A 22,750-nucleotide genomic window follows, 5' to 3' on the forward strand; every position below is an offset into this window, starting at 1 on the left:
AGTGAGGGTGTTTTGGCATGAGATTAACATTTAAATCGGTAGATGTTAACAGATTGCCTTCGGTAATGTGAATGGGCCTCAACCAACCAGTTGAAAGCCCAAATAGAATGAAAAGACCGACCCTCGCTGGTGTGAGAAGTTCCCTGCCTTGTGGCTCTCTCTGCCTGTTGTCCTTTGAGTTGGAACGTCGGCTGCCTGGGTCTCCAGCCTGACACCTCACCCTGCAGACTGGACTTGCCAGCCTCCAGAGTTGTGGCTAAATCTTCCTTATATATAACTTAATACCTATCTCCGTGTCCTACTGCTTCTGTTTCTCTGGAGAACCCTAACCTAGCTCCCTATGGCCCTCCCACTCCAACTGCCTCTGCCTGGGGGGGGAGGGGCGACAGATGCTCCCACTAAGCCCGGAGGTGCCCCCCAGTGGGGAGCAGAGCAAGCCCAGCCTGTGGTGCCGGCTTCCAGCAACACTTCTGGCGACTAGGGCTTGAGGAGCTATGCCCTTCCCTGGAGGCTCCCTCCCCTCTGTTCACTGGGAGACTCCAACCCCGGCAGCCTGGCTGCCTTGGAACGAAGGGCTCTGGGCCCGGGGACTACTGGTTCAGCCTTTACTAGTACACCCAACAGCACTGACCCCCTGTGGCAGCTGGGGGCCACCCTCCACACGTGCTGACAAAGCCAGAAGTTAGGGCACTGGGCTGGAAACCAATTTATTTAACCTAAAAGGTCAGGGAGAGAAGTGACAGTGTCTGTGGTTCAGGTCAGGAATAGGGGACAGTGGCCTGAAAGTGCTGGTGGCCTTGGAAGGCCAACTGTCTGAGGAGCCCTTTTCTCAAATGTCAAATGGGGATGAGGGGTGATTGGCAGCTGGCTTAGAACTGTGGTCCCTCCCATTGGACTCAGGATGCCTGGGATCCTCTGGTGCTTCCCACACTGAGGAAGGAGGTGTTCCCCCCGCCCCCACCATGAGTGGAGGTTAGGGAAGTAGCAGATGTGGGGCGGGGCTCCCCCCTTTAGCTAGACCTTCACAGGGGCCAGGGGGAACCTTGACCTTTGTGCTCAGGCCAAGCCTCAAACCAGCTAACGTTGAAAGGTGAAGCCCCCAACCCCCCGCTTCCTGAGCTCCTGAATGGTGGTCCTGATTTGGTTTGGGGCAGAGGAAGTACAGGTTTGAGGTCAGAGTCCATCCCTTTTCTGGGCCAGGAAGCATTTGGGGACTGTGGAGATCCCACTGGCAAGTGATATGGCCTCTCCCTGGCTATGATGCTGGCTGACCCCAGGTGACCAAAGTCGTGGGCAGTGGGCCACCCTATGTGGCCCGGGGCTAGACACCCAGCACAGGAACTCTGAGCCAGGAGAGAGAAGGTGGCGGGCAGCCTGGCAGGCAGGTGAGATACTTCAGTCTTTCTTGCCGGTCGGGGCCATGCTTCGGGGAAGCAGCTTGGCGTGGCCAGAAGGAGCCAGCAGGGCCCTCGGAGGGGAGTCAAGCTTCACCTTGTCCAGGACAGTCTTCTTGATGGCAGCTGGCGAGACCTTCTCACGGTCAGCCATGGATTGCAGCTCCCTAGGGAGGCAGTAAGGGTTGGGTCCAGGGCTCCGCCTCCTTCCTGAGCCCATGTGCCCATGAGGGAAGAGGGGTCAAGGCCCACAGCTCCCGGCACCTGCCATCCCAGGGTGCTGCCGTGCTGTCATACCCCCTTCAGGGCCCTTGCACCTGCAGTTCCATCTGCCAGCTACCCTCCCCTAGACTGCTGTCTGGCTCCCTCTCACCTCATTCAAATCGGCTCAGTCACCAAATCTGGTGTCAGGCCCCCAAACTCTGAGCCCTCACTGTCCTGAGCACAGGACGTGTGCCTCTCGTCTGTCTCCCCTGCGGGTTGGGGCCAGCAGGGCAGCACTGTGTTCTGGCCTGTTGTCATGTGGTGGCACTCGGAGAAGCCTGGGGGGTTAGACTGGAGGGCAGGCAGGGGCTGAGGATGATGCCTGTTCATCCTCAGACCTGAATGAGGGACAGTGACTCCAAGCCGAGACACCAAACTGTGTCTGTCTGTGCTCTTTGGTTTTTCTGGCAGCTCTCATGAGCTGCCATCGTGCCAGCACACTGCACTGCGTCCTGCTCGTCTAACTTGCTTAACCTCCCCAGCCAGGCTGGGAGAAAGGTGTTATTGTCAGGCTCACAGAGATTCCTCCTGGTTCCCCGGGGCCCACCTCCCCAGCTTGGATGATCACCCCAGTCTGACGGCCACAGGTGATGAAACCACATGGGGAGCAGAGTGAGCACCCAGAGGGCTGCCCCTCCAGGCAGGACGATGGGCACTGCAAACCATATGCCAGGGAACCTCGGGGCTCCCCGTGCCCTGCCCACAGCCAGGCCCGAGGTCGATAAACATCCACTGAGTGGATGACTGAGCAGATGCGAGTGAGGCTGAGGGCTCTGATGCACTGGGCGGGAGGCCCGGGCGCGGGCAGCAGCAGCAGCAGGGGCCCACCGTGTGCGGATGCAGGAGGCCTCCACAGCGTTGATGAGCAGGGAGCGGAAACCCCCACTCTCTAGCACGTGCAGGGCGTGGATGGTGGCCCCTCCAGGAGAGCAGACATTGTCCTTGAGCTGGCCGGGGTGTTGTTCTGAGTCCAGTAGCATCTTGGCAGCCCCCTGCAGCCAGAGAAGACAGGCTGATTGCTGTGAGGGCACCCAGCCCCCACCACAGGGCGCTGCCCCTAGCCCCGTCCACAGGGCGCTGCCCCCAGCCCCAGCCACTGTGGGACCCACTGACTCTCCACCCATCCATCCCCATGCACCAGCCTCTTGCCTAGCAAGGAGTGGCCCTCAACAGAGGGTCAGAAGAAATACTGACCAGCAGAGCCTGGGCCCCGAGGCGGACTGCCAGGCGCCTGGGAAGCCCCATCTTCACGCCCCCATCAGCCAGGGCATCTAGAGCTGTGAAGGCCTGCAGGGAGAAGGTGCCTAAGCCACTGTCCCAGGCCTCTTCTCCTCCGGGCAACGGTTGGTTGGTCCAGCAGCTCTGCCCACAGTGTCCGGAGCAGGGAAGAGGGTGAAGGTTGGGCAGATGTGCCCTGAGGTTCAGCCCACGGCTGCTAGCTGCCGCCCACCCATCCCCAGTGCTCACATAAGCTGGGCCACTGCCGCTGAGCCCCGTAACGGCGTCAATCAGGTCCTCCTCCACCTCCGTGCAGAAGCCCACACTGCCCATGAGCTGCTCCAGGAGCCTGCCATCCTCCACCTGGGCATGGGTGCCAGTGGCATATACCGTGGCTCCCTCCCGCACCACAACCGGCGTGTTGGTCATGCAGCGGATGACTTTGGGGGCCGGCTGGAATGCCATCAGCTTCTGGAGAAAAAATGGGCTGTGTATCCATCAGGACCCTGGGCCCTGAGCCCTGAGCCATTCCTGAGTTCTCACTGTGCACTGGGCCAACAAACCCATTTCACAGATGGAGGGCTGAGAGGGCCAGAACTCCTGACCAGAGTGCACACTTCTACCCCTCCCCCAGCCCCACTGGGCCTGGACCTGCAGTGCCCACCTTCTCGATGGAGCTGATGGTGACTCCAGCCGCACAGGACACCACCATGTGCCGGGCCTCGATGTCAGCACCAATCTCGTCCAGGATGAAGGGGATGATGTGTGGCTTGACGGCCAGGAACAGCACATCGCTGTGCCGCACAGTCTCCTTGTTGTGGGGTGTCAGGTTCACCCCCATCTTCTGCAGGGAGTGCGCAGGCTGGCTGCACCCGCAGGATCCCTCCCCCAAACCAGGAGCCCCAGTGTGGAACAGGACTGAGGCTGCTGGGAGTGTGGGCATGGCCGGCTGAGGCTCGGGGCAAAGGGCTCTGATACCCCCAACTGCCATTCCCACCTAGAAGCGGAAGCATTCCGCTCTGGAATGTGCCCCTTCTGCAGACAGAAAAGGGATACTGCATCCATGCCACAGCCTTGGCCCAACCCACTTTGGGCTGCGGCCTCAGACCCTCTACTTTCTGGGTGTGGGTGGCAGTCTCAAGCTGGGGTGCCCGTCTCCATCCTTGGATCTAGAGCCCTAACTCTGCCATAACAAACCGAAGTTGTATCAGCCATGGGTGTGTCTCACCTGGCCCCACACTTTGGCCCCCACCTGCCTGGCCCCAACAGCACCCCATTCCAGACCAGCACCCCCTCCCCATCAGATGCACCAGGGTCTCAAGAGCTGAGCAGGGTCTGTGAGATACTCCAGCCCAGGGCCCCTCCTCTAGCTGGAGTAGGGGGCTGTTTCATGGTGCCCCCTGCTGGGGCCTCTACTCCTGGCCCTCCAGGTTCAAGGCTGTCACAAACCTGCCCCAGACACACTGACCAGCCCCTGCAGGGCCACCCTGCACCTACCCTGAGGGAAGAAACCGTGGCCAGGTCCATGTCTGGGGAGCTGGCCATTATCTTGTGGGCTGCTAGGACGCCTGCAGGGGACACAGTTCTTCCATTAAGGCCACTCCTGGCCTCTCTCTCCCATACTCCCAGAAAGGAAAGTGGAAATCCCACCACCCAGGGCAAGACCCTAAACATCTGGGTCTGCCATTTCCTACAGACCCCCACCTTCATCCCCCAGACTGTAGAAGGGTAATGGTCCACCCTCTGGCACTGGGCCCGCTCCTGGCCAGGGGGCCTACCTGCTGCTGTGAAACCCTTGGCCAGGGCAAAGGCCAACTGGCCAGCCCCGATGAAGCCCACGCTCATGGTGTCCAAAGGCGCGCCCACAGCTGGCACTGGCTCTGCAGGAACAGCTGCGGGAGGAGATGGGGCAGGATCCTGCGCAAAAAGTTAGGTGGGTAGTGCAAGGCTTGGCCCGGCACCGCCAGCTGGCGTCCTCTGCCCCCCCCCCCCGCCCGGCCCTGCAGCTGGTCTAACTTTCCCCTCGGCTGCCCGACAGCCCCGGGCCGGGTAACTGCTCCGATCTCCCACCCATAGCGGTGTCCCGGACCTGCTCCCCAGGGCCCCAGACACAGGGCAGAGCGGAGCGAGCCGGCCTTCGAAAGGGGTCGGGGGGAAGGACTGGGGGCGGGGGACGACCATCCAGCGCTGGGTTGAACCTCAGGGTCAAGCCCATCCCGTCCTAGCACCCCTCGCCCGAAGCCGGGGGACGGGGGTACAGACACGCATCTACCCCTGCCCCGAAGCACCACCCACCTGGCCAGCCCCGCGCCCAGTTACCGAGCTACCAGCACAGGTTTCCCCTCGCTTACAGCGCGGCGCCAGCCACGCGGCATCCACGCCCCGTACGTCCCGCCTCCGACGCCCCGGCCAATCCGCGGCGCGGCCTCCCGGAGCCGGCCAATCGGAGGGCGCGGGCGGTGCGGAGGGGCGGTTGCATCATCTTCTCGTCCGACTCGCGCCTCCGCAGGCCCAGCCTTGCCTCCCGGCGCCCCCAGGACCCCCGCCCCAGAGCCCCCAACCCACGCACCCTGATTCGCGCCTACTGAGACCTCGCCCCAGAACTCCACCGCTTGGAACTGCACTCTCCACTCCGATCCCCGGATAAGTGCACCCCAACCTTTGGCCGTCGTCCCTTGATCTGCGCCCCACCTCGACCTGCGCCCCCGCCCCCCGAGAACACGCGTGGGGACTGAGCACGCCGGGGAAGGGGACGGGGGGAGTGAGGCCCTCAAGGAGCAGCCCTGCGCAGGGGCTCCCCACGCAGGGCCCTGTAGAGGGCCACATAGACAAGAACATGTCAGGCCCGTGTCACCCAGGCTTGCATGGGGTGGGGCGGGTGAAAACATTTTGCTAAATGGAAACATTTTAAAAATATTACTATTTTGACGCTATCTTTTGTCATTTGAAACTTGTATCAGGAGGCTGGGAAATAGGAGAGGAGCTCAGCCTCTGGAGGCACCTGGGAGTCTAAGCATTCCCGGAGGTCCACCTGGGCCCTGTCCCACCATCTCTCCTGGGCCAGGCGCCCTCAGAGAGCTGCCTGGCATTCAAGCCATGGGCCTGTTGCTATGTTAACCTACCCAATAGGCGTCTGGGGGGTTGGTGGTCACCCAGTAAACAGAGGAAAGTGACCTACACTGCCCACCCCTCCCACAGAGCACCCCCAACCCCCAACCCATGTTCCCTGACATCCTGTCTGCAGGATCCCTGGAAGGTTTTGGCACTGAGTTTTTGGGAGAACTTGGCCTCAGTCATTTCCCCCTGAGGATCGGCCCAGGGCTTACCAAAGCTGAAGCTGTGTTTGGGTTCAGCAGAGTCTGGGGTCCCAGTCAGCAGTAGGGTCAAGGGCAAAGTAAGAAGTGATCTTTGTGGATGACCCATCCCCACCTGGGGAAGGCATGAGCTTCTTTGTTTCATCAATGCTGTAAATTAAAAGACACCTAAACAATTTCAGAATCACTCGGATGCTTGTGGTACAGAAGCAGGGCTGTGGCTTTCCTGTGACAAAACGGCCACCACGACCACTGCCAGACCACTGTGTGGTGACTGTGCACTGCAGAGTTCCAGGCCTCCGCATCTGTCGTCTGTCCTGGTGATAAGTCCTCATGTTCCAAGGGAGGGACTGCTCAGGGGAGTGGCCCCCGCACAAACCCGCTGTGTTTCACATGTCTGTAACCAGAAAACGGAACTCCTTCTGTAAAGTACTGGTTTTTAAGTAATAACAGCAAATAACTCCCTCATCCAGCAAGAGAGTCCCCTGGTCTAGGGATGGAGTATCAGCAGGAGCGTCCCCACGTGAGCCACCCAGGACCTCTGCCAGGCTCATCTTGAGCCCGGGATCCATTCCCCTCCTCTGTCTCACCTTTGGACCTTGGAAATTTAGGGTTGGTGGAGCGCTGGGGATAGAAGGCCAACGGACAGTGAGGAAATTGGGAAGTTGGTGACATAACTTGTTTCAGAAGTTTGGCTAAAAAAGGTGTCCAGGCCTCTCTGTGAGCTGGGAAGGGTGTGGCCCATATGCTCCTTTGTCGCCTGGAAATGTGTCCCCTAAACCCCACCCTCCCTAGCGGGCAGGGGCCCCGTGGCTCACACTCTGCTCAATGCCAGCACAGGGAGCCCTCGGAGCCAGGCCTGAAAGCTGCCTGGGCTCGACTGCCCACCTGGGTGTAGCACGCCTCTGTCCACCACCGTGGTCAAGGCTCCCCCGGAAGCCCCACCAGGGGTGGGGGGGGCTAAGGGAGGGGGCAGGACAAGTTCGGCATCACCCACCTTCCCCCATGCTCATCCCCACTGAGGGAGACGACACTGCCTGCCCCTTCCTTGGGGGCTGTCCCTTACCACAGAGTAGGCCAGGCTCCCTCATGGCTGTCCCCTCCCTCAGCCCGGAAGGGTCTAGTCTCTCCTCCTCAGAGCATGCTGGGGGGTTGGCCCAGGTGGTGCAGTTGACCACTGCCTCCTTGAAAGAGACTGCTCACCAGAGCCAGGGTGCAAATCAGTGTTGGCATTTATTTCCTGCTCAAGACCCTGGCCAGTCCATGGGCTCTTAAGCAGAAGTTGGCTGGAAAGTGGGCCCTGGTGGTCAGTGGCCGGGCAGATAGACACTTGCGTGGAGGTCAGGGCCTGCACAGCAGGAGGCACCCGGTGCCCAGGCTCCGTGTCCCAGTGGCTGCCCCAGGCCGGTGTCACCTGGGCCCACAGCAGACATTGCAGAAGCTGCTGAGTGGGGGTCGATGGTGGGCGGCCCGTCTGGGAGGGAACCCAGCGTCTCCTCAGCGTGCTACATTCTCTGCCGGCCACTACAGGCCACCTGTGCGGTTTCCAGCCCTCTGAGGCTGCCCTGTGTGACCACACCACGCTGGAGTCCTGGCTCCAACTCCAGAACCTGTGGCCACTCGAAGGCAGACGAGCTGAGGTTCCGATTCCCAGCTCCTTCTCTTCTGGGAGCACAGACCCCCCCAGCAGAGTCCTGCTTTGATAGCTGTCAGTCCAGAGTTCCAGGAACTGCCGCCCTCAAAGCTGGAGGAGGATCCGGCCCCCAAACCCCTCCACTCGCCCAGCTCTGGCCCTTTCCTGGGCTTCTTTCCACACCTTTGAGAATTGTCCCTTTTTCAACGCTACATAGGTTACCTAGCCTGAATGTGGGCTCCAGACACTGATGGACACACGGACTGCCTCCTAAATCTGAGCCTCAGTGTCCCCATCTGCAAAATGGGTCACAACAGCACCTACTTCAAAGGTTTCTCAGGTGTTACAGTGACCATCACTGAGACAGAGAGGGCCAGGAAATGGAGAGAGACAGAGACGGAGAAATAGAGCTAGAGAGAGAGAGAGAGAAAGAGAGATAGAGATAGAGAAGAGAGGAAGGCAGAGAGACAGAGAGAGAGTGACAGACAGAGAAGGCTGGGAGCTGCGTGGCAGGGTCTCCTACCATGTCCTGCTCAGGGCCTCCTGCCCCTCTGTCCCCCACTCCTCCCGTCCCCGAGCTATCAGCGCTGCCAGAAGTCCAGGAGTGGCTGTGCTGGTTGCCTCCTCTGTCTCTTTCTCAGAGGGTCTGGGTCCTCCTGGGTCACTCTCATAGTGCCTGGTGCCGCGGGAGGACAGAGGTGAGCGGGCTGCTGCCTGCTGGGCTACAGGGTGGGCACAAAGCGGATCCTCTGGGAATACGCAAGGTCGGCGACATAGAGGAGCAGATTGACGTAGGTGAAGATGGCCACCACCAGCTGGCTGTCCCAGGGGCAGCTGCCCCGAGAGCAATCGGGGGGCCTCCCGGGCATGCCGTACTTGGGGTCGAAACAGAAGACGGGCCAGATGACCGCAGCACTGAGGTAGAGGAGCACAGCCAGGAATGTGTACACCACCACCACGCGGTCGAAGGGGCAGCTCAGGCCGCCCATGTGGCCCATCACGCTCAGGGCCACCACGGCCACCGTGGCCATGAAGCACAGGCTGTAGACCGCCACGCACCACTGAGTGGCCACATAGCGCCCGTAACGACTGTCATGGACCAGCGCTCCAAAGATGATGCAGGCCACGAAGGCCTGGACGATTTTGAGCAGTCCGGACACAGTGGCCATGTAGCTGGCCACCTGGCCTGGCCGGGCCCGGGTCAGGGCCACCTCTGCAGCATAGGCCAGAAACAGGAGCCCGGCGAAGACGCTGGCGGCCAGGCGGAAGTCCCTGGCCACACAGCCCTCGGGCTCGGGTGGGCACTGCAACCGGGTGAAGTACAGCGGGTAGATGACAGCGGCCGTGGCCGACAGCAGTGTGGCCAGCATGGCAAAGGCTGCCGTGAAGTTGCCCCAGGAGAGGCGCAGGCAGCCATGGAGCCGGGTGAAGTCACAGGCCACCACCAGGCCCGAGAGGGCAAAGCAGAAGCCCCAGGCGGCCATGCAGAAGGTGCCCTGGATGTCCTCGAAGCCGCCCCGGTGTGCCACCAGGCTGAGGGTGGTGCAGCCGAAGGCCAGCTGCAGCATTCGGGCTGTGCCCACCGGGGATGTCACAGCGCCCAGGTACAAGTACCCACCCCCGGGGGGCTCCATGGTGCTGCCCATCTGACCGGCCACGTCCTTGCCTCACACAGTGCCTGGTGGTCCTGGGGTTCCTGTCAGACTGCAGCCCCTGTCTCCTTCAGCTGGGCTGTGGTGGCAGGTGCCGGCAGCCTGCAGTGGCAGTGACATTGCAGTAGGCAGCTTCTCCGCTGCTTGTGTGGGGAGGGCCAAGGCCACCCCAGTGCTATAAATAGGTGGCCGTGATCAGAGCCCCAGAATAGCAGCCGGCCAGCCTGTCCCTATTGTGGGGGGACACCTGACCCCTGCGTCCCATGCCAAGCCCCTGCCAAAACCATTAACCCCTTGGCTGCTGGCACCCCCCTGCCTCCACTGCACCTGTGTCTGTCAGTCAGTTGGCTGCACTACGGCAGGGGAGGAGTGGGGAGGAACGGAGAGGAGAGCAGAGAGGACCAGCTCAGGCAGCCTCCAGGGCCAGCTGAGCTGGGGGAGGGGTGCCGGGAGGTGAGAAGAGCAGGGGGTTAAGGGAAGAGGGTCAGGGGGTCATGGAAAGGGGCGGGGTGAGGAGTGGGTTCCCTTCAGTCGTTCCAGAAGGTGTTTTGCTTCAGAGCTTGGATGGTTTCAGGACCCTGTTGTCATTGTCCCTGGGGCCTATGCTCAGCTCTGATGCCTGGGAGATGGTGGGAAAGAGAAGTGGAGCATGGAGACCCTGTGCCCCACTTGCAAAGGTGCCCCCATTCTTCTCACAGCCCCCAACCTGACCCTGGGGGTACAGTTTTAGTTATGTTTTGGGGGGATCATTATGGAGCTCTTTATCGGTCCCTCCTAGACATGTAAACACCTAGAATAAACTCAGGCTAAAATATTGATAACGTATGAAATGTTTCTGCAAATGAAAAACTTTCTTTCTGAGTATACAAGCAGCACAAGGTTAGGCCCAAGCAGTACAGGGAAACAGAGAGAAAACTTGCCTGTGTGATTCTATCACCTGGATTCAGCCGCTGTCAATGGCCATCTCGTGTGTACGTATGTGTCATTAGATGTATTTCCTCTCACTTTTCATTTAGAGAAATTCCCAGTCCTCAGAAGAGTTGCGAAATAGCACTATGAGCATTCATTTATCTTTCACCTAGACTCAAGAATTACTAATACTTTTCTGTCTGTGATCTGGCTCCCCTCATTGATAATTAATAAGAATGTCAATTCTTCAGCTACCCGGAGGAGAGCTGGCCCCTAGCATCTTCCATGGATTCCTCCCACAGAGCCTGACCGTGATGATGACACTTGGGAAATTTAATAACACTGGTCCTCATTCAGTTTTCCCCACCCAGCCCCCTAATACACTTCATAGCTTTTCAAAGTTTTGCACCAGGATCTGACTAGGATTATGCATTGCACTGGGCGGTCATGTCTCCCACTTTCCTTTATGCTAGAATAGAGTCTACTTTTCTTGGTATTTTATAACACCGACTTTTTGGAGAGTCCAGGACAGTGGCTTTCTACATCGTCTTTCAGTGTGTGTTGTCTGACTGTTTCCTCATGGTCAGATACTGGCTAAAATGATCTTGGCAGGAAACCCCCGTGGGAGATATGGGGACTGCTCGGCGTGTCCACTGAGAGAATCGTGAGGTGGGTATGTCCAGAGTGCGAGCAGCCTGACCATCTGGCTGGAGGAGTCCCTGGTTCACGTCCTCCTGGGGTCCTAGCTTCTGTGACGCTTCTGTGGGCAGTGTTTTCCATGAACAGAAACCCCCCTCCTCGAAAGGCAGAGTTGTACCGGATGTCTGATCTAACATGTTTCCAGAGCAGTGAACATAATCATAAAGTCAGGATTCCCGTTGGTTTTCAGGTCTTCCATCCTCGGGGACAGTGTCTGGACACGATGAGTGGGCAGCAAGCCTCGCAAAGTGGACCTTCCATGGGGGGCCTGCCCACTCCCTGGGGGGCCACCAGGTCACTGTCACACGCAGGAGGCAGACTTTGGCCTGGGGAAGGGTCCTCTGTGCCAGCCCTCCAGGTGTCTGTAGCAGCTGCCTCGGGACCATGGGAGCTGGAAAGAAGGCTCTGCTCGGAGAAGACGCTTTATCTCAAGCAGACATGCCATGCTTCAGCTGGAGATCAGAGCTCAGCGAACCTTAACAGTGAACCCAGCCACGTTTCCCAACCGCACAAACGGTCCCTGGGGCACCACCCTCACAGCGCCCTTGTCCTCTGCGTCTGTTACCTCCATGCCCCCAACCAAAGGGGTTCAACTCCTAGTGCCTGAAGCCTTGGGCATTTTGCGGAGACTTGGCCTTGGCACTGCCAGCACTTTGGGGTGTCCCTAGTGCTCAGGGTTGGCCAGTACACCTGTGCAAGTAGGAGGCAGCCTCCCAGGTTCCCTGTGGCAGGTGTGGTAAGTGAGGCAGGCGCCCTTTGGTGGCCTTCTCCTATAAAAGTTTGTTTGCTCCCTTGTCACAATTACGAAAACACGGAGATTCTGGAGCGACAGTTTCTCGCACTGCAGAAATGGCAACTCAATTTTAAGTGAATTAACTGGAAACCACATAGAGCTCAACAGTAGGGACAGGGCACACCCGTGCAACGAGGCTGCCTTTCATCGCCTTGTGAATGCGTGGGGGGTGGGGTGGGGGGGGACTCGGCCAGGGGCCAGGGAACGAGATGGGCTGTGGCCAGGCTGTGAGGCACAGACTGTCCCTGGTCTGAGATCAAAGGTAATACATGGACACATAGGCCTCTGGAACCACGGGAAGACGGGTGCGGGCCTGAGCTGTCCCCGTGGTGACCTCCCAGGTGTGGGGCAGCAGGTGCTTTTTGCTGTTGCTTTGGGCTTTCCAAATTTTCTAAAAGGAATAGCGATTACTTTCTGAACTAGGAAAAAGAATACATTTAAAAATAAATGAAGGGCAACACATGAAAAAAATAAAAAAAATAAATGAAGTGTATCTTACTACAATTTTTTTTAAAATAGCTTGATTTATATTCTTGTATGAATTAAAAAACTCGCGTTTACAAATATTTTCAGAAGACTTTATTTTTTAGGACAGTTTTAGATGTCCAAAGAAACGGAGTAGTCCCCACACACCCCACACCCCTGTCTGCCTCTCGATGAACATCTTCCTGGTTCAGAGATGTTTGTTACAATTCATGAGCCAATGCTGATATATCATTATTGATATATTGTTATTAACTGAAGTGCACACTTTATTTCCCTAGTTTTTAACCTATTGTCCCCTTTCTGCTCCAGGATCCCACATGACAGTCCTCATGTCTCCGCAGGCTCCCCTGGGCTGGGACGTCTCTCAGACGCCCCTTGTTCTGGGTGACCTTGGCAGTTCTGACAGTGCTGGGGGGGTTCTGGAGACTGTCCCTCTGCTGGGATTTGTCTGACGTGTCTCTCACGGTTAGTGTGGCCTCGTGGGCCTGGGGGAGGAAAACCACGGAGGCAAAGTGCCCTTCTTATCAAGTGACGTCAGAGTCCGTGCTCTCAACGTACTCGTGAGTGCTGCTGTGAGCTTGGTCACTTGGCTGAGCACGGCAGAATTGGTGACGTCCAGGGTCCTTGTGCGTCTTGGACTCACTTTGTCACTGGTCCCTGCAGTGAAGCACCATGTGGACTGAATGCTTAAGTCTGTGGTGGCTGCGCCTCCTCCTTTGTCAGGACTGTGGCCAGAAAGAGTTTATTCATTTGGTGAAATCCCGTTGGGCCTAACCCACAAGTGTCATGTTCTGTGAACTGGCAACGCCGAAGACACACAAAGACGCCCTCTGAGCCTTCAGCCCACCTCAGACGGAGCAAACTGTCTGTGCCACCCTATGTAATCGTGCTAATGTCACCACTGCCTCCCTTCTCCGCACAGAGTTTGTCTCCAGGCTGCAGCTCCCAGTCCTCTGCCCAGCTCTGACCGCGGTGTGGCGGGCCCTTCCCTCAGAGCAAAGTCCTCCCGGGTAGGTGACAGGCAGAACCCTTTTAGGTGGTCCCAGCCGCTGCTCCCATGGGGAGCTCTGTCCCTGGCCCTTCTGCGAGGCCCGGGGAGTAGGCTGCTCCCCTAAGCTGGCAGCCACCCCCAGGCACGCCTCCGCTCATCTCTAGCCTTTGGCCACCCCATCCCTGGCCTCACCGTCTCCCTTGCCCACTGGGGTTCCATGGGATCCCCCAGGAGACCATAGAGGAGACCACAGATGGGCCGCTTAGCTCCACCTAGGGAAGCGACATTGGTGATGAGTGGGCCCAGGTGGGGTGGGATGAGGCCCAGGCCCCTAGGCAGGGCCTGGCAGGGCTGCTGCTGTCCAGCTGACACCAGTACCCTTGGGTTCTGTTCTGTCCCTCTTGGTCCCAGGCTGCCCTGATGTGTTGGCTGAGCTGGTCAGACCGCGGGACACACCCCTGGGTCTTATTGGAGGGTGAGGGTGCGAGATCCCCGCAATTGTCGCAGCTCTGGGAACAGGGCTGCAGGCGCTCTGATGTCTCTGGTGGGAGGACGGGAGCCAAGCCCAGCTGACCTGGCACGGGTCCTCCCTCTGTCCCTTACAATCATCACAGAGCCTCTGTGGGTCTCACAGAGAGTTCCCATAACCCCCACTAAAGGGGGCAGAGGGGTTTAAAACCAAAGCCACCTGCAAGGCAGCTGGAGGGATGGATGTGCCAGTACCACACCGTGTTCACTGCATGGTGTGCTCAGGAAACCCCGGCCATGGCTATTGGAAGCGAGGCACAGCCAGCAGCCTCCAGCAACCTAGCTCTGGGGCTTCTCCCACAGATATGGTACACGGGCCCACGTGCAGTGATGTCGACACGGCTTGTCCATGCCGCCTGCTTTGTGCCAGACGAGAGAGTGAAGCACGAAAGCCACGGCTGACCCGCCACGTGGGGCCAGCACAGCTCTCGTGGGCCCCAAGGCACTGTGTGAAGGGACCACAGCATGGGTGGTGCACTGTCGTTGTGTGTGAAGGGAGAGCGGTGCATGTGCGTGTGTGTGCATGTTTTCTGGGGGTCTGGGTCCTTCGGGACCACCAACAGGAAGATTGTGACACCTTCATTCTTGGATGCAGAGCCAGGGGCTGGGCTGGACTTTGCATCTTTCAGACAGTGAACAGTGTGCCCGTGTGACCTAGCAAAAAAACGCACAGTGCCAACTTTTAAGAAAATGGTAGCTGAGAACAGAGTGTTTTTTTGGGGTGATAAAGTTTTGACTGAAGGTTGCTGGTGGTGACACATATCGTGAGGGTACAAATGCAGAGTTGTGCACTGTCAAATGGCGACAGGTGCATCATGGGAATGTCACCTCAGTAACAAAACAAGGAGACGTGGAGCTGTTGTCCGCCTTGAGGGCCTTGCCACAGAGGGTTGGCTGGGTGGGTGAGCAGAAGCTCAGCTCCTCAGGAAGGGCCTAGAATGGAACACGAAGTGAGGTGTGGGCCTGGGACAGGATCTGCACGTCTAGAAAGGGGTCGGAGGTCATTGTGTCCAGGAAGGGGTTGAAGGTCAGCGGGCCCCAATGGTGGCCCAGTCTCCCTGCTACAATGGGGTTGGGGGAGGGGGTGCAAAGTGGGCGACTGCCCGTTCAAATAAACACGTCTGGAGGGGGAGGCTCGTTTGTTGTCTTTTTTTTCATTATTTAAAAAAAATATGTTACAAAACAATATCATTCATCATATATTTCTTGCTTATTTTCCTTTTTTAAAAAATTAAAGTAATAAAAAAGTCACTTTATAAAATAATAGAAAAGGACAGGAGAGGCTGGGGCTGAGGGGCTGAGGAATCCAGTGCTTCTGGCTCCCCACCCTGGGCTGGAGGCGGGCGAGGCGAATGGGGGGACAGGGGCCCTGAGACCACCCCTGGGGCAAACGGCAGGTCCACCCTTCCGACTGGGCCTCCTGAACGCAGTGGGAGAGGGGCAGTGAAGGCTGCAGGGGGGATGGCCGGGGCCCTGTCTGTCCTGGGAGGGCCAGGAGGGCCTGGGTGGCCTTGGGGGACCCCCTAGCTCCCGCTGCTCAGCATGCCCAGCAGTTTACTGGGCTCCAGGCCCTGCTGTTGCGCCATGGTCTGCACATCGAAGCCCATGTGCATGAGGAACTGGGCCACGTTCATCTCCTGCCCTGTGAACCGGTCTCGGATGGTGGGGCAGGATGGGTTGCAGTGCGGCCAGGGGCAGCTGTCCACCAGGTGGACGGGGCAGCCCTTCAGAGGGGCTTTGCTGGCCTTGTGGCTGTCATGGAGGCTTCTGTCCCAGCAGTGAAGCGCCCGGGGCAGCGAGGTCCCCTTCACCTGGACATCTGTCCAGTGGCTACAGACAGAAACCCAGGGGGGCTCACTCAGGATGTGGCCGAAGCAGTCACAACATTGCTGCTCTGCAGGTGCCGCTGAGACTGAATCCCTGCCACACAGGAAACCCTTCCCACAGCACCTGGCGAGGAGGGAGGGTGGGGACAAGTGCGGGTGCTGTGCATGTTAGAGCGAGAGGCACAAACACGAGCTGTCCCCAGGCATGGGGACACTGACCTTCGGATGATGATCTCGTGGGAGAGGCAGGCGGGGGCGAAGCTGGCCCTGTGGGGAGGAGGCAGACCGTCTGTGAGCAGCCCCACCCCACCTGGATGCCCGCAGGGGAGGCAGCCCCAGCCCAGTACCCGGGAGCCTGCCCCTGCCTGGCTCCCACCTCCTTCCTTTCGCTGTCAGGCGCAGGCCTGTCCCCACCAGCCTGTACGCTCCCTGCTCACCCTCATCCTTTCCTGCTTCTATAACCTGCCTGCAGTCTCCCTCTTCCAGGCAGGGCTGGCCAGGCAGTGGTGAGGGGCTATCCCGGACCGGCGAGTATTTTACCAATGTTAGAAAAATAGACTTTATTCTTAGAGCAGTTTTAGGTTCACAGCAAAACTGAGGGGAGGTACAGAGAGTTCCCGTACCCTCCCCCACTATCAACACGCCCACCAGATGGCACGTGGACCGACACTGACACGCCATCCCCCAGGGTCTGTAGCTGACATTGGGGTCATTCTCTGTGTTGTACATCCTATGGGTTTGGACAAACGGAGAGTGACACGTACCCCCCACTACAGCGTCATGGGGGGTATTTTCACTGCTCTGGAAGTGTACCCCCTCCATTGATCCCTCCCCCCCAGGCCGACAACCCCTGACCCTTTTACTGTCTCCTTAGTTGTGTCTGTGCTACAATGTCATCGGGTGGAAATCACCCAGTATGCAGCTTCTCAGCTGGGCTTCTTTCACTCAGTCATACGCACCTAAGGTTCCTCCCTGTCTTTTCACGCTTTTCCTTTTAGTGCCAGGTAACGTCCCACTGTCTGGGGGGACCACTCTATATTCATCCGTCACCTACTAAGGGCACCTCAGCTGCTTCCTGTTGTGCTATCTTTGAGCCTCTATGTTTTTAAGGGAAGTGATTACTGCGTGTTGAGCGGGGCTGGTGGGGCCCCACACACTCACGACACGTCCTTGAGAGTGTCCCGCAGCTCCCGGCCCAGGTTCTGGACGTACAGCCACTGGCCCTCCTGCAGGGGCTGGCCCGTGAGGTGCACGTTGTCCACAGTCAGCTGGGCCTCGTCGAACAGCCACTGCACCACAAACACCGGGCCTAGGGGGCACGGCTCAGCTGTGCCTCGCTTCCGTACTCTGTCCCCCAACCCAGGCTCAGGAGCCCCAAGGTCTGGGCTAGCTCCCTGCAGGCTCACAAGCAGCTGACCTTTCCCCTCTGGTGCCAGCAGCCAACCTCCACCCGCCCCCCAGTTTGTGCCTTAACAGCCACCCTTCCTTAAGGAAGTACCTTGCTCCCCCCCACCCCCATCACCTTGGCCTGGCTCCCAGGGACTCACGTTCACCGAGATTTGGTGATGATATCCCTTTGCATGGGACATGGCCTCTGCCCAGCATGTGGGGCTGGAGGGGGGGACAGCCAAGGCCCCGCACAGAAGCAGCCTGGTGTCAGCTCCATAGCATATTCCTCACCGTGGTAGTGGGCAAGGTGACCCCGTCCTGGTCTGCCCGAGACCCAGTGGTCTCAGTGATAAGACGGGGACAGTCCCAGGCAGACTGGGATGGCTTTGTGGCCCTGCTCCCAGGCGGGGCAGGGGTCTGGACCCGGCCTCTGGGGGCTGGACTCCAGGGTGGATTTTCAGGAGGTGCAGGAAGCCTGGATGGTCCCTCCCACCCAGTTCCCCGCCCGTGTGCTCTGCTGCCCCACTCACAGCGCAGGGTGGGGTAGACTTTGTAGCCAAAGAAGCAGTTCCACTCTTCACCCTCCTTGAACTGGCGCCGACAGCGTTCGGGGACCATGCCGTTCCAGTACCTGGGACACGTGCTGCCAGTTAGTAAGGCCGCCTTGGGCCCCCAAGCCCAGGCTCTCGCACCACAGTCGCCACCCCGCCCCAGGTCCTCTGCGTGGGAGCTGGGTGTCAGGGCCAGGCCCTCCCTCCCAGGGCACCTGATGCCACGGCGGATGGCCTCTGTGGGTGCACAGGTGACAGTGTCCAGGCAGTCCGTGCGCAGGTATTGCTTGTTGTCCAGGAACCAGCCTGAGTCAGCCAGGCCCCGCACCTGGATGGCCGGGTAGCCCAGCTCCTCCAGCCTCTCGGCCACACGGTCCACGTTCAGGAGCACGCCCGTGCCCCCAGCGCTGCACCAAGGTGGGACATGAGGCCAGGCCACAGGGAGGGACACTCAACCCCCTGAGCCTGCCTGGCCCCAAGCCCATGTCCCATGGAGGGACAGGATCCTGGTATGTCCTGACCTGCCAACACATCCCTCATTTACATGCAACACCCATGGGCCTTTCGGGGTCCTGGACACAGAGCTCCAGGCCCTGACCCAGAGCTAAGTGGCAGGCCACCTGTCCCGCTTTCCCTTCCTCTCTGTCACTTTCTGCCTCAGTTTCCTTATCTGAAAATGAAGATGAACTCTGTGGCCTCGGGCTCCTTCATCCAGCCCACCAATGTCCCAAGGGTCTTCTGCATGCCTGCTTGGATGGTGACCAACAAGTGTGACCCCTGTCTGCTGGGACTCGAGGGTAAGTGGGACCCACGGCTAACTGGGGCACTGCAGTCCCGCTTCCCTCATGCGCATAGCTGTGGAGCCCAGGAGCGTCCTCTGGACAGCTTCTAGCTACAGCGTCAGTCCGCAGGCCCAGGCCTGCCAGGCTGGAGCCCCTGGGTGTGCCCAGGCTCCGCCCGCCTTTCCCTCCTCTCCATATTTCCCCCTCCACCCCTCCATACTCCCCACCTCCTACCCCTCCTCACTCCCCACCCCCCTCAGCCCTTCCATACTCTCCCCCCAGTCCCCTGATGGCCCACCTGCTCCCTGCCAGCAGCAGCACCTTGGCCCCGCTCAGCCCTTTGCCCAGGAGCTCTCGCACCACCTCCTGGATGATGAGGGCGCCCATGAAGGCATATTCATCTGCTCAGAGAAGGGGGGTGGCTTCAAGAGGGAGCCTGGACAGAGAGCAAGGCCTCCAACGGCCAGGTTGGAAGGAGGAAGGGTTCTAGCTGGGGTTTGGAGGGTCTGCCTGGGGCTGGGGCCAGGTGCTGAGTAGAGTGAGGGAGGTGGGTCCTGTGGATGCGCAAGGCCATGCTGGGAGACTTTCCCCAAGGAAGAGCCAGGCATGAGGACCTCCCAGGGGCTAGGCCGGCCACAGACAAGCAGGCAATGGGCGCTGGGGCAGGCACCCTGGGACACACTGGCTGTTAGGGGTTGGGAGGAGTACAAGGCTGAAAGTCTGTGTTTCCCCAGAAGCCCAGTCCTCCCTGCCCTGTCTTAGAAGGGGCAGAGGGGAGGGCAGGGGACTCACTCTTGTCAGACTTGGATGAAGCCCCACTCCAGACGTCACTGGAGCAGTAGGGGATGAAGCTGTGACACAGGAACACTGTGAGACTGCCGTGGTCCTCCACTGCCCACGGCCCCAGGAAGGACCCCGCTCCCTGGGAAGGATACCCCAGGACAGGACCCCTGGGAAGGACCCACTTGCTCCCTCTTACACCATGTTGGCGTTCCACCAGTGGGGGTTTTCCTCTGGCTGGGAGGACAGGATCCCCGTGCCTGTGGTGGGGAGGACAGAGGCAGTGGGTCCTTCTGATGGGGGAGGGGTATGTGGGGATGGGGACTGCTGGAATGTCTGGGATGTAAGGGTGGTGCCGCAGGAACCCAGGTGGCTGGGGAAGTGGGGAATGGACAGAGTCACCATGGTCAGGATGCCCAGTCAGGCTGTGACACCTGGACGTGGCCCTCGGCCACCCTCACTGTCCACCTGCTGCTTTAACCTAGGGATGACTGGCGTCCTGAGCCTCTCCTAAGCCCTGGGAAGTTACCTGGGGAAAAAGAAGTGAAGGGTGGAGAGGTTGTGCTCCCTAATCTCAGGAAGTTCAGAGAAGGGGGCGTGAACATAGATGGGGTGGGGCCTCTCTGGGGTTCTATGGAGGGAGGGGGAGCTTCTTCCAGGACCTCAAAGTGTGAGCTCCCCAGGTGGGGCCTCCTGGGCGGGTCTGCGCCCTGCTGACCTGTGCGGGTCCGTGGCCAGTCCCTGGAGCTCATGAGGCGCCGCATGGTGTCGTACCGGGAGTCGCAGTTCTCCCGGTTGAAGCAGTACCAGCCGCCTGCGGGCACAGACACCACCTCAGGGCCCGCGTGCCCAGGGGACCCCCACCCACCCCACCCCCTCAGCCCCTGGGACGCACCTTCCAGAAAGAGTAGCCACCGCCGACTGCCCTTGGATTCCTTCAGGTAGTAGCTGCAAAGGAAGGCGGTTGAAGGGGGCGGTCAGCTGGGGCTGCAGGGCCCAGGTCCGGGGAAGAAAGGGTCATTCCACCTGTCGCCGGGCGCGCGGCGGCCGCACGGGGGCGCCGGCGGCCAGGCCCCAGCAGAACGCGCTGGCGGGCCCGCGGCGGCCGGTCCCGGGAGGTGGCGCTCGCAGGGCTGTGAAGGGCCGCGAGGGGCTGTGTGGTCCGTGGAAAATCCCCACGGCCCGCCCCGCGCGGGACCAGCTGTAACCTCGGCGCCGCGGCTGGGCGGGGGTGGGGGAGTGGGGGGTTGTCTTTGTCGGGGCTCAGGATCCTCCTGGGACGTGCAGTGGCACTTGGACGTGCAAAGCGCCCTCGCTAGAGGAGTGTGCACGGGGCGGGGACACTGGGACTAACCCAGCGGGTGTGAAGGGGCGCGGGCGCCACCGAGGCGGGGTCGCAGCCGTCCTACCGAGGCCCGACCGAACATCCCGTTTCCTGGGCTGTGGATTCGCTGAGAGTGTGGGCTCCCCGGACCCTTTCCCAAGCCTCAGCCTCGCATCCTTCCTTTATCTACTTCAGGGCTGGAGAGGGGGACTGCTGCACCCCGGGTCTTTCTGTCCCACCTGCGCCCCCTCTTTGGCCCTCCATTGGCCAGCATCCCTGGCAGTCCCCGCAGCAGGGAGCAGACCCTGAGTTGAGCTGGGGTGGGGGTGAGGGTACCGCAGGACTCTCCCTGCCCACTGTGTCGCCTCTTCCTTCTGGAGCCAGGGCCACTCGCAGACTGCCATCTCCCCGCCCCGGGACAAAATGACGCGAGTAGCGGGCTGGGCAACGGGTGGCCAAGGGGTCAGTGCCCGGGCTGGCCGGGGACCGGTGCTTGAAGCACTGCCCCAGACCCCCGCGCTTCGAGTCACGGAGCCAGGCTCTCCCGGAGCCAGCACCTCCGGGAGCCCGACGGGAGCCCTCTCCCCTGGGGAGGAGAACTGCCATGGCCAGTAGGGAGGGTACAGCTCAGAGACTCCGTGCATTGGAGAGAGGACGGGAAGGAGGCATGTACGAGGGTCGCTGGCTTCCAGGAGGCCAGGAGCCCGGCGGGGGCCACTAGCGGGGGTGTGCAGGTCTGTCGGGGCAGGCGGGTGCGGCCTTACCCGGCGGGGCTGCCGTCGTTACAAGTCACTGACGTGTTGAGCAGGAGGTGCAGGCGAAGGTCCTCGTTGAGCTGCTGCGCGGAGCAGGGGTACAGAGACTGCGCCAGGCTCTTGACTTGCGCCATGAAGCTGTCCATGTTGCCCTCCACGGCCGTGAAGTCCAGCGGGAAACTCTCCACCGGCTGTCCGGCCGCCGGCGCCGCCTCGGCCCGCTGCGGGGGCGGCTGCTGGCCACGGCGCCGCCAGGTCTTCCTGCCCTCGCCGCCCCCGGCCCAATGCAGCAGGCCCAGCAGCAGCAGCACGCGCACCCCTCGGGCCATGGCCGCGCCGCTCGCGCCCGCGGCCACCTGCGGAGAGCGGGCGGCCGTGAGCCAGCAGCAGCGGTGGGGGCGCCGGGCCGGGGGCGTCTGAGCGGCGGGGCGCCGGCCGCGCCTGCTCGCTCGCCCTGCTCCCCGCTCTGGGCCGGGCCGAGGAGGCGTGGGCGGTCGGCGTCGAGGCGCTCGTGGCCCGGCGCCGTGGCCTGGACAGCTCGGGCTCCGCGCTTGCGGCCGGCCGAGTGCAGCGCAGGGTCTGGGTGCTCTGGCTCCGGCCCGCGCCAATGAGCGGCGGGGGCCGAGCCTGGGCGTAGTTTGCGGGGCCGCCGCGGCCCGGGTGCCCGCGCGTCAGATGTGCCGCCGCCGCCCGGGCTCGGCGCAGGGGGAGGGGGCCGCGCTCGCTCTTTTCTTGGCGGAGGCATCGCCTTTTCTTCCCAAACCGCAAGCCTGACGGAGGGGCCTGGACTACCCCGCCGCGGCCGCCGGAGGCGCTCCCGGCCCGGCTCCGTGGGGGGGCAGAGCGGCCCGCGGCCCGGGCGGCTCCATGCTCCGCGGCCAGCCCGGCGCCGCTGCCCCCGCCCCCGGGGCGGCGGGGCAGGAGCGGGGCTTTTCCGTTCCAGCGGCACTCCGCCCACCGCACGGTGCCCGGGGCCCGACGGGCTGGGGGCGCAGGGTGGGAGCGCTCACCTGAGCCGCCGGGGTACCCCTCACTCCCGCTGCCCAGCCCAGAGCAGCTGGCGGGCGATCCGGTCCGCACCCTCCACCCCAGCAGCCTCAAAAACCCCGGCTCACCGCGGCCTCGCGCCCCGGCTCCCTGGCGTCGCTCGCCCTGCGCCACCCCGCTGGTGCGCCCGGCTTGGCTGCCTCCCCCTCTGACGCTGGCGCCTAGCCGCCCGGGACTTTTATCCAGCAGGGCCCCCGGGATCAAAGCGACGGCGGACATAGGGCTCCGCGCCGAGGGGCCGGCAGCAGCGGCGCCCGGGGCCTCCCGGAGGAGCGGACAGGTGTGGCGCGAGGCGCGGACACCCAGGCTATGGAGGGGCTGGGCGCCCCTGCACGGCTCCATGCGGGAATTGCCCTGTCCCGCGCCTGGGTGGACAGCTTCTGGGAGGCCTTCGGATGCCGTGGGGCCAGAGGGG

General features: G+C 61.0%; 3 protein-coding genes across 10 annotated transcripts; all 3 read right to left on the reverse strand.

Annotated features, from left to right (window-relative positions):
* Nucleotides 1–684: 684 nt before the first annotated feature.
* Nucleotides 685–5,269, reverse strand: PYCR1 (pyrroline-5-carboxylate reductase 1). Of its 7 annotated transcripts, none has more exons than XM_081030083.1 (8): nt 5,228–5,269; nt 4,655–4,793; nt 4,374–4,444; nt 3,541–3,720; nt 3,126–3,347; nt 2,853–2,945; nt 2,487–2,650; nt 685–1,561 (listed from the first exon to the last, which is right to left on the reverse strand). In XM_081030083.1, exons 1-8 carry the CDS (start codon nt 5,249–5,251, stop codon nt 1,396–1,398), a joined length of 1,059 nt encoding a protein of 352 aa, XP_080886209.1. In that variant the 5' UTR covers nt 5,252–5,269; the 3' UTR covers nt 685–1,395. The 7 variants fall into 7 exon arrangements, with proteins under 7 accessions (XP_080886209.1, XP_080886210.1, XP_080886211.1 ...); XM_081030084.1 differs by having other exon boundaries at nt 5,172–5,264; XM_081030085.1 differs by having other exon boundaries at nt 5,196–5,254.
* Nucleotides 5,270–7,405: 2,136 nt separating this feature from the next.
* On the reverse strand, nt 7,406–9,620 carry MYADML2 (myeloid associated differentiation marker like 2). Its single transcript, XM_081030105.1, has one exon. The coding sequence runs from the start codon at nt 9,467–9,469 to the stop codon at nt 8,546–8,548; it is 924 nt and encodes a 307-aa protein (XP_080886231.1). The 5' UTR covers nt 9,470–9,620; the 3' UTR covers nt 7,406–8,545.
* Nucleotides 9,621–15,067: 5,447 nt separating this feature from the next.
* Nucleotides 15,068–22,465, reverse strand: NOTUM (notum, palmitoleoyl-protein carboxylesterase). Of its 2 annotated transcripts, XM_081030047.1 has the most exons (12): nt 22,404–22,465; nt 21,298–21,644; nt 20,105–20,157; nt 19,928–20,023; nt 19,409–19,469; nt 19,222–19,280; nt 18,728–18,830; nt 17,863–18,054; nt 17,627–17,727; nt 16,869–17,016; nt 15,927–15,974; nt 15,068–15,711 (listed from the first exon to the last, which is right to left on the reverse strand). In XM_081030047.1, exons 2-12 carry the CDS (start codon nt 21,615–21,617, stop codon nt 15,405–15,407), a joined length of 1,488 nt encoding a protein of 495 aa, XP_080886173.1. In that variant the 5' UTR covers nt 21,618–21,644; nt 22,404–22,465; the 3' UTR covers nt 15,068–15,404. The 2 variants fall into 2 exon arrangements, 1 of the variants encoding a protein (XP_080886173.1); XR_013992072.1 differs by lacking the exons at nt 15,068–15,711; nt 15,927–15,974 and having other exon boundaries at nt 16,887–17,016; nt 17,255–17,727.
* Between the last annotated feature and the right edge of the window lie 285 nt (nt 22,466–22,750).

The sequence above is a fragment of the Rhinolophus hipposideros genome (genome assembly GCF_964194185.1).
Source record: "Rhinolophus hipposideros genome assembly, chromosome: 20".
NCBI lineage: Eukaryota > Metazoa > Chordata > Mammalia > Chiroptera > Rhinolophidae > Rhinolophus > Rhinolophus hipposideros.

Excerpts from the sequence above, each read along its gene's own strand:
- PYCR1 (XM_081030079.1), bottom strand. The coding sequence starts at position 3,867 with ATGGCAGTTGGGGGTATCAGAGCCCTTTGCCCCGAGCCTCAGCCGGCC. Across the intron at positions 2,946-3,125 it reads GCGGCAGTGGCCCAGCTTAT|GCCTTCACAGCTCTAGATGC; the intron begins GTGAGCACTGGG and ends TTCTCCCTGCAG. Across the intron at positions 2,651-2,852 it reads TCGGGGCCCAGGCTCTGCTG|GGGGCTGCCAAGATGCTACT; the intron begins GTCAGTATTTCT and ends CTCTGGCTGCAG.
- MYADML2 (XM_081030105.1), bottom strand. The coding sequence starts at position 9,469 with ATGGGCAGCACCATGGAGCCCCCCGGGGGTGGGTACTTGTACCTGGGC.
- NOTUM (XM_081030047.1), bottom strand. The coding sequence starts at position 21,617 with ATGGCCCGAGGGGTGCGCGTGCTGCTGCTGCTGGGCCTGCTGCATTGG. Across the intron at positions 20,024-20,104 it reads GTGGCTACTCTTTCTGGAAG|GCGGCTGGTACTGCTTCAAC; the intron begins GTGCGTCCCAGG and ends CTGTGCCCGCAG. Across the intron at positions 18,055-18,727 it reads CTGCTGCTGGCAGGGAGCAG|CGCTGGGGGCACGGGCGTGC; the intron begins GTGGGCCATCAG and ends ACCTTGGTGCAG.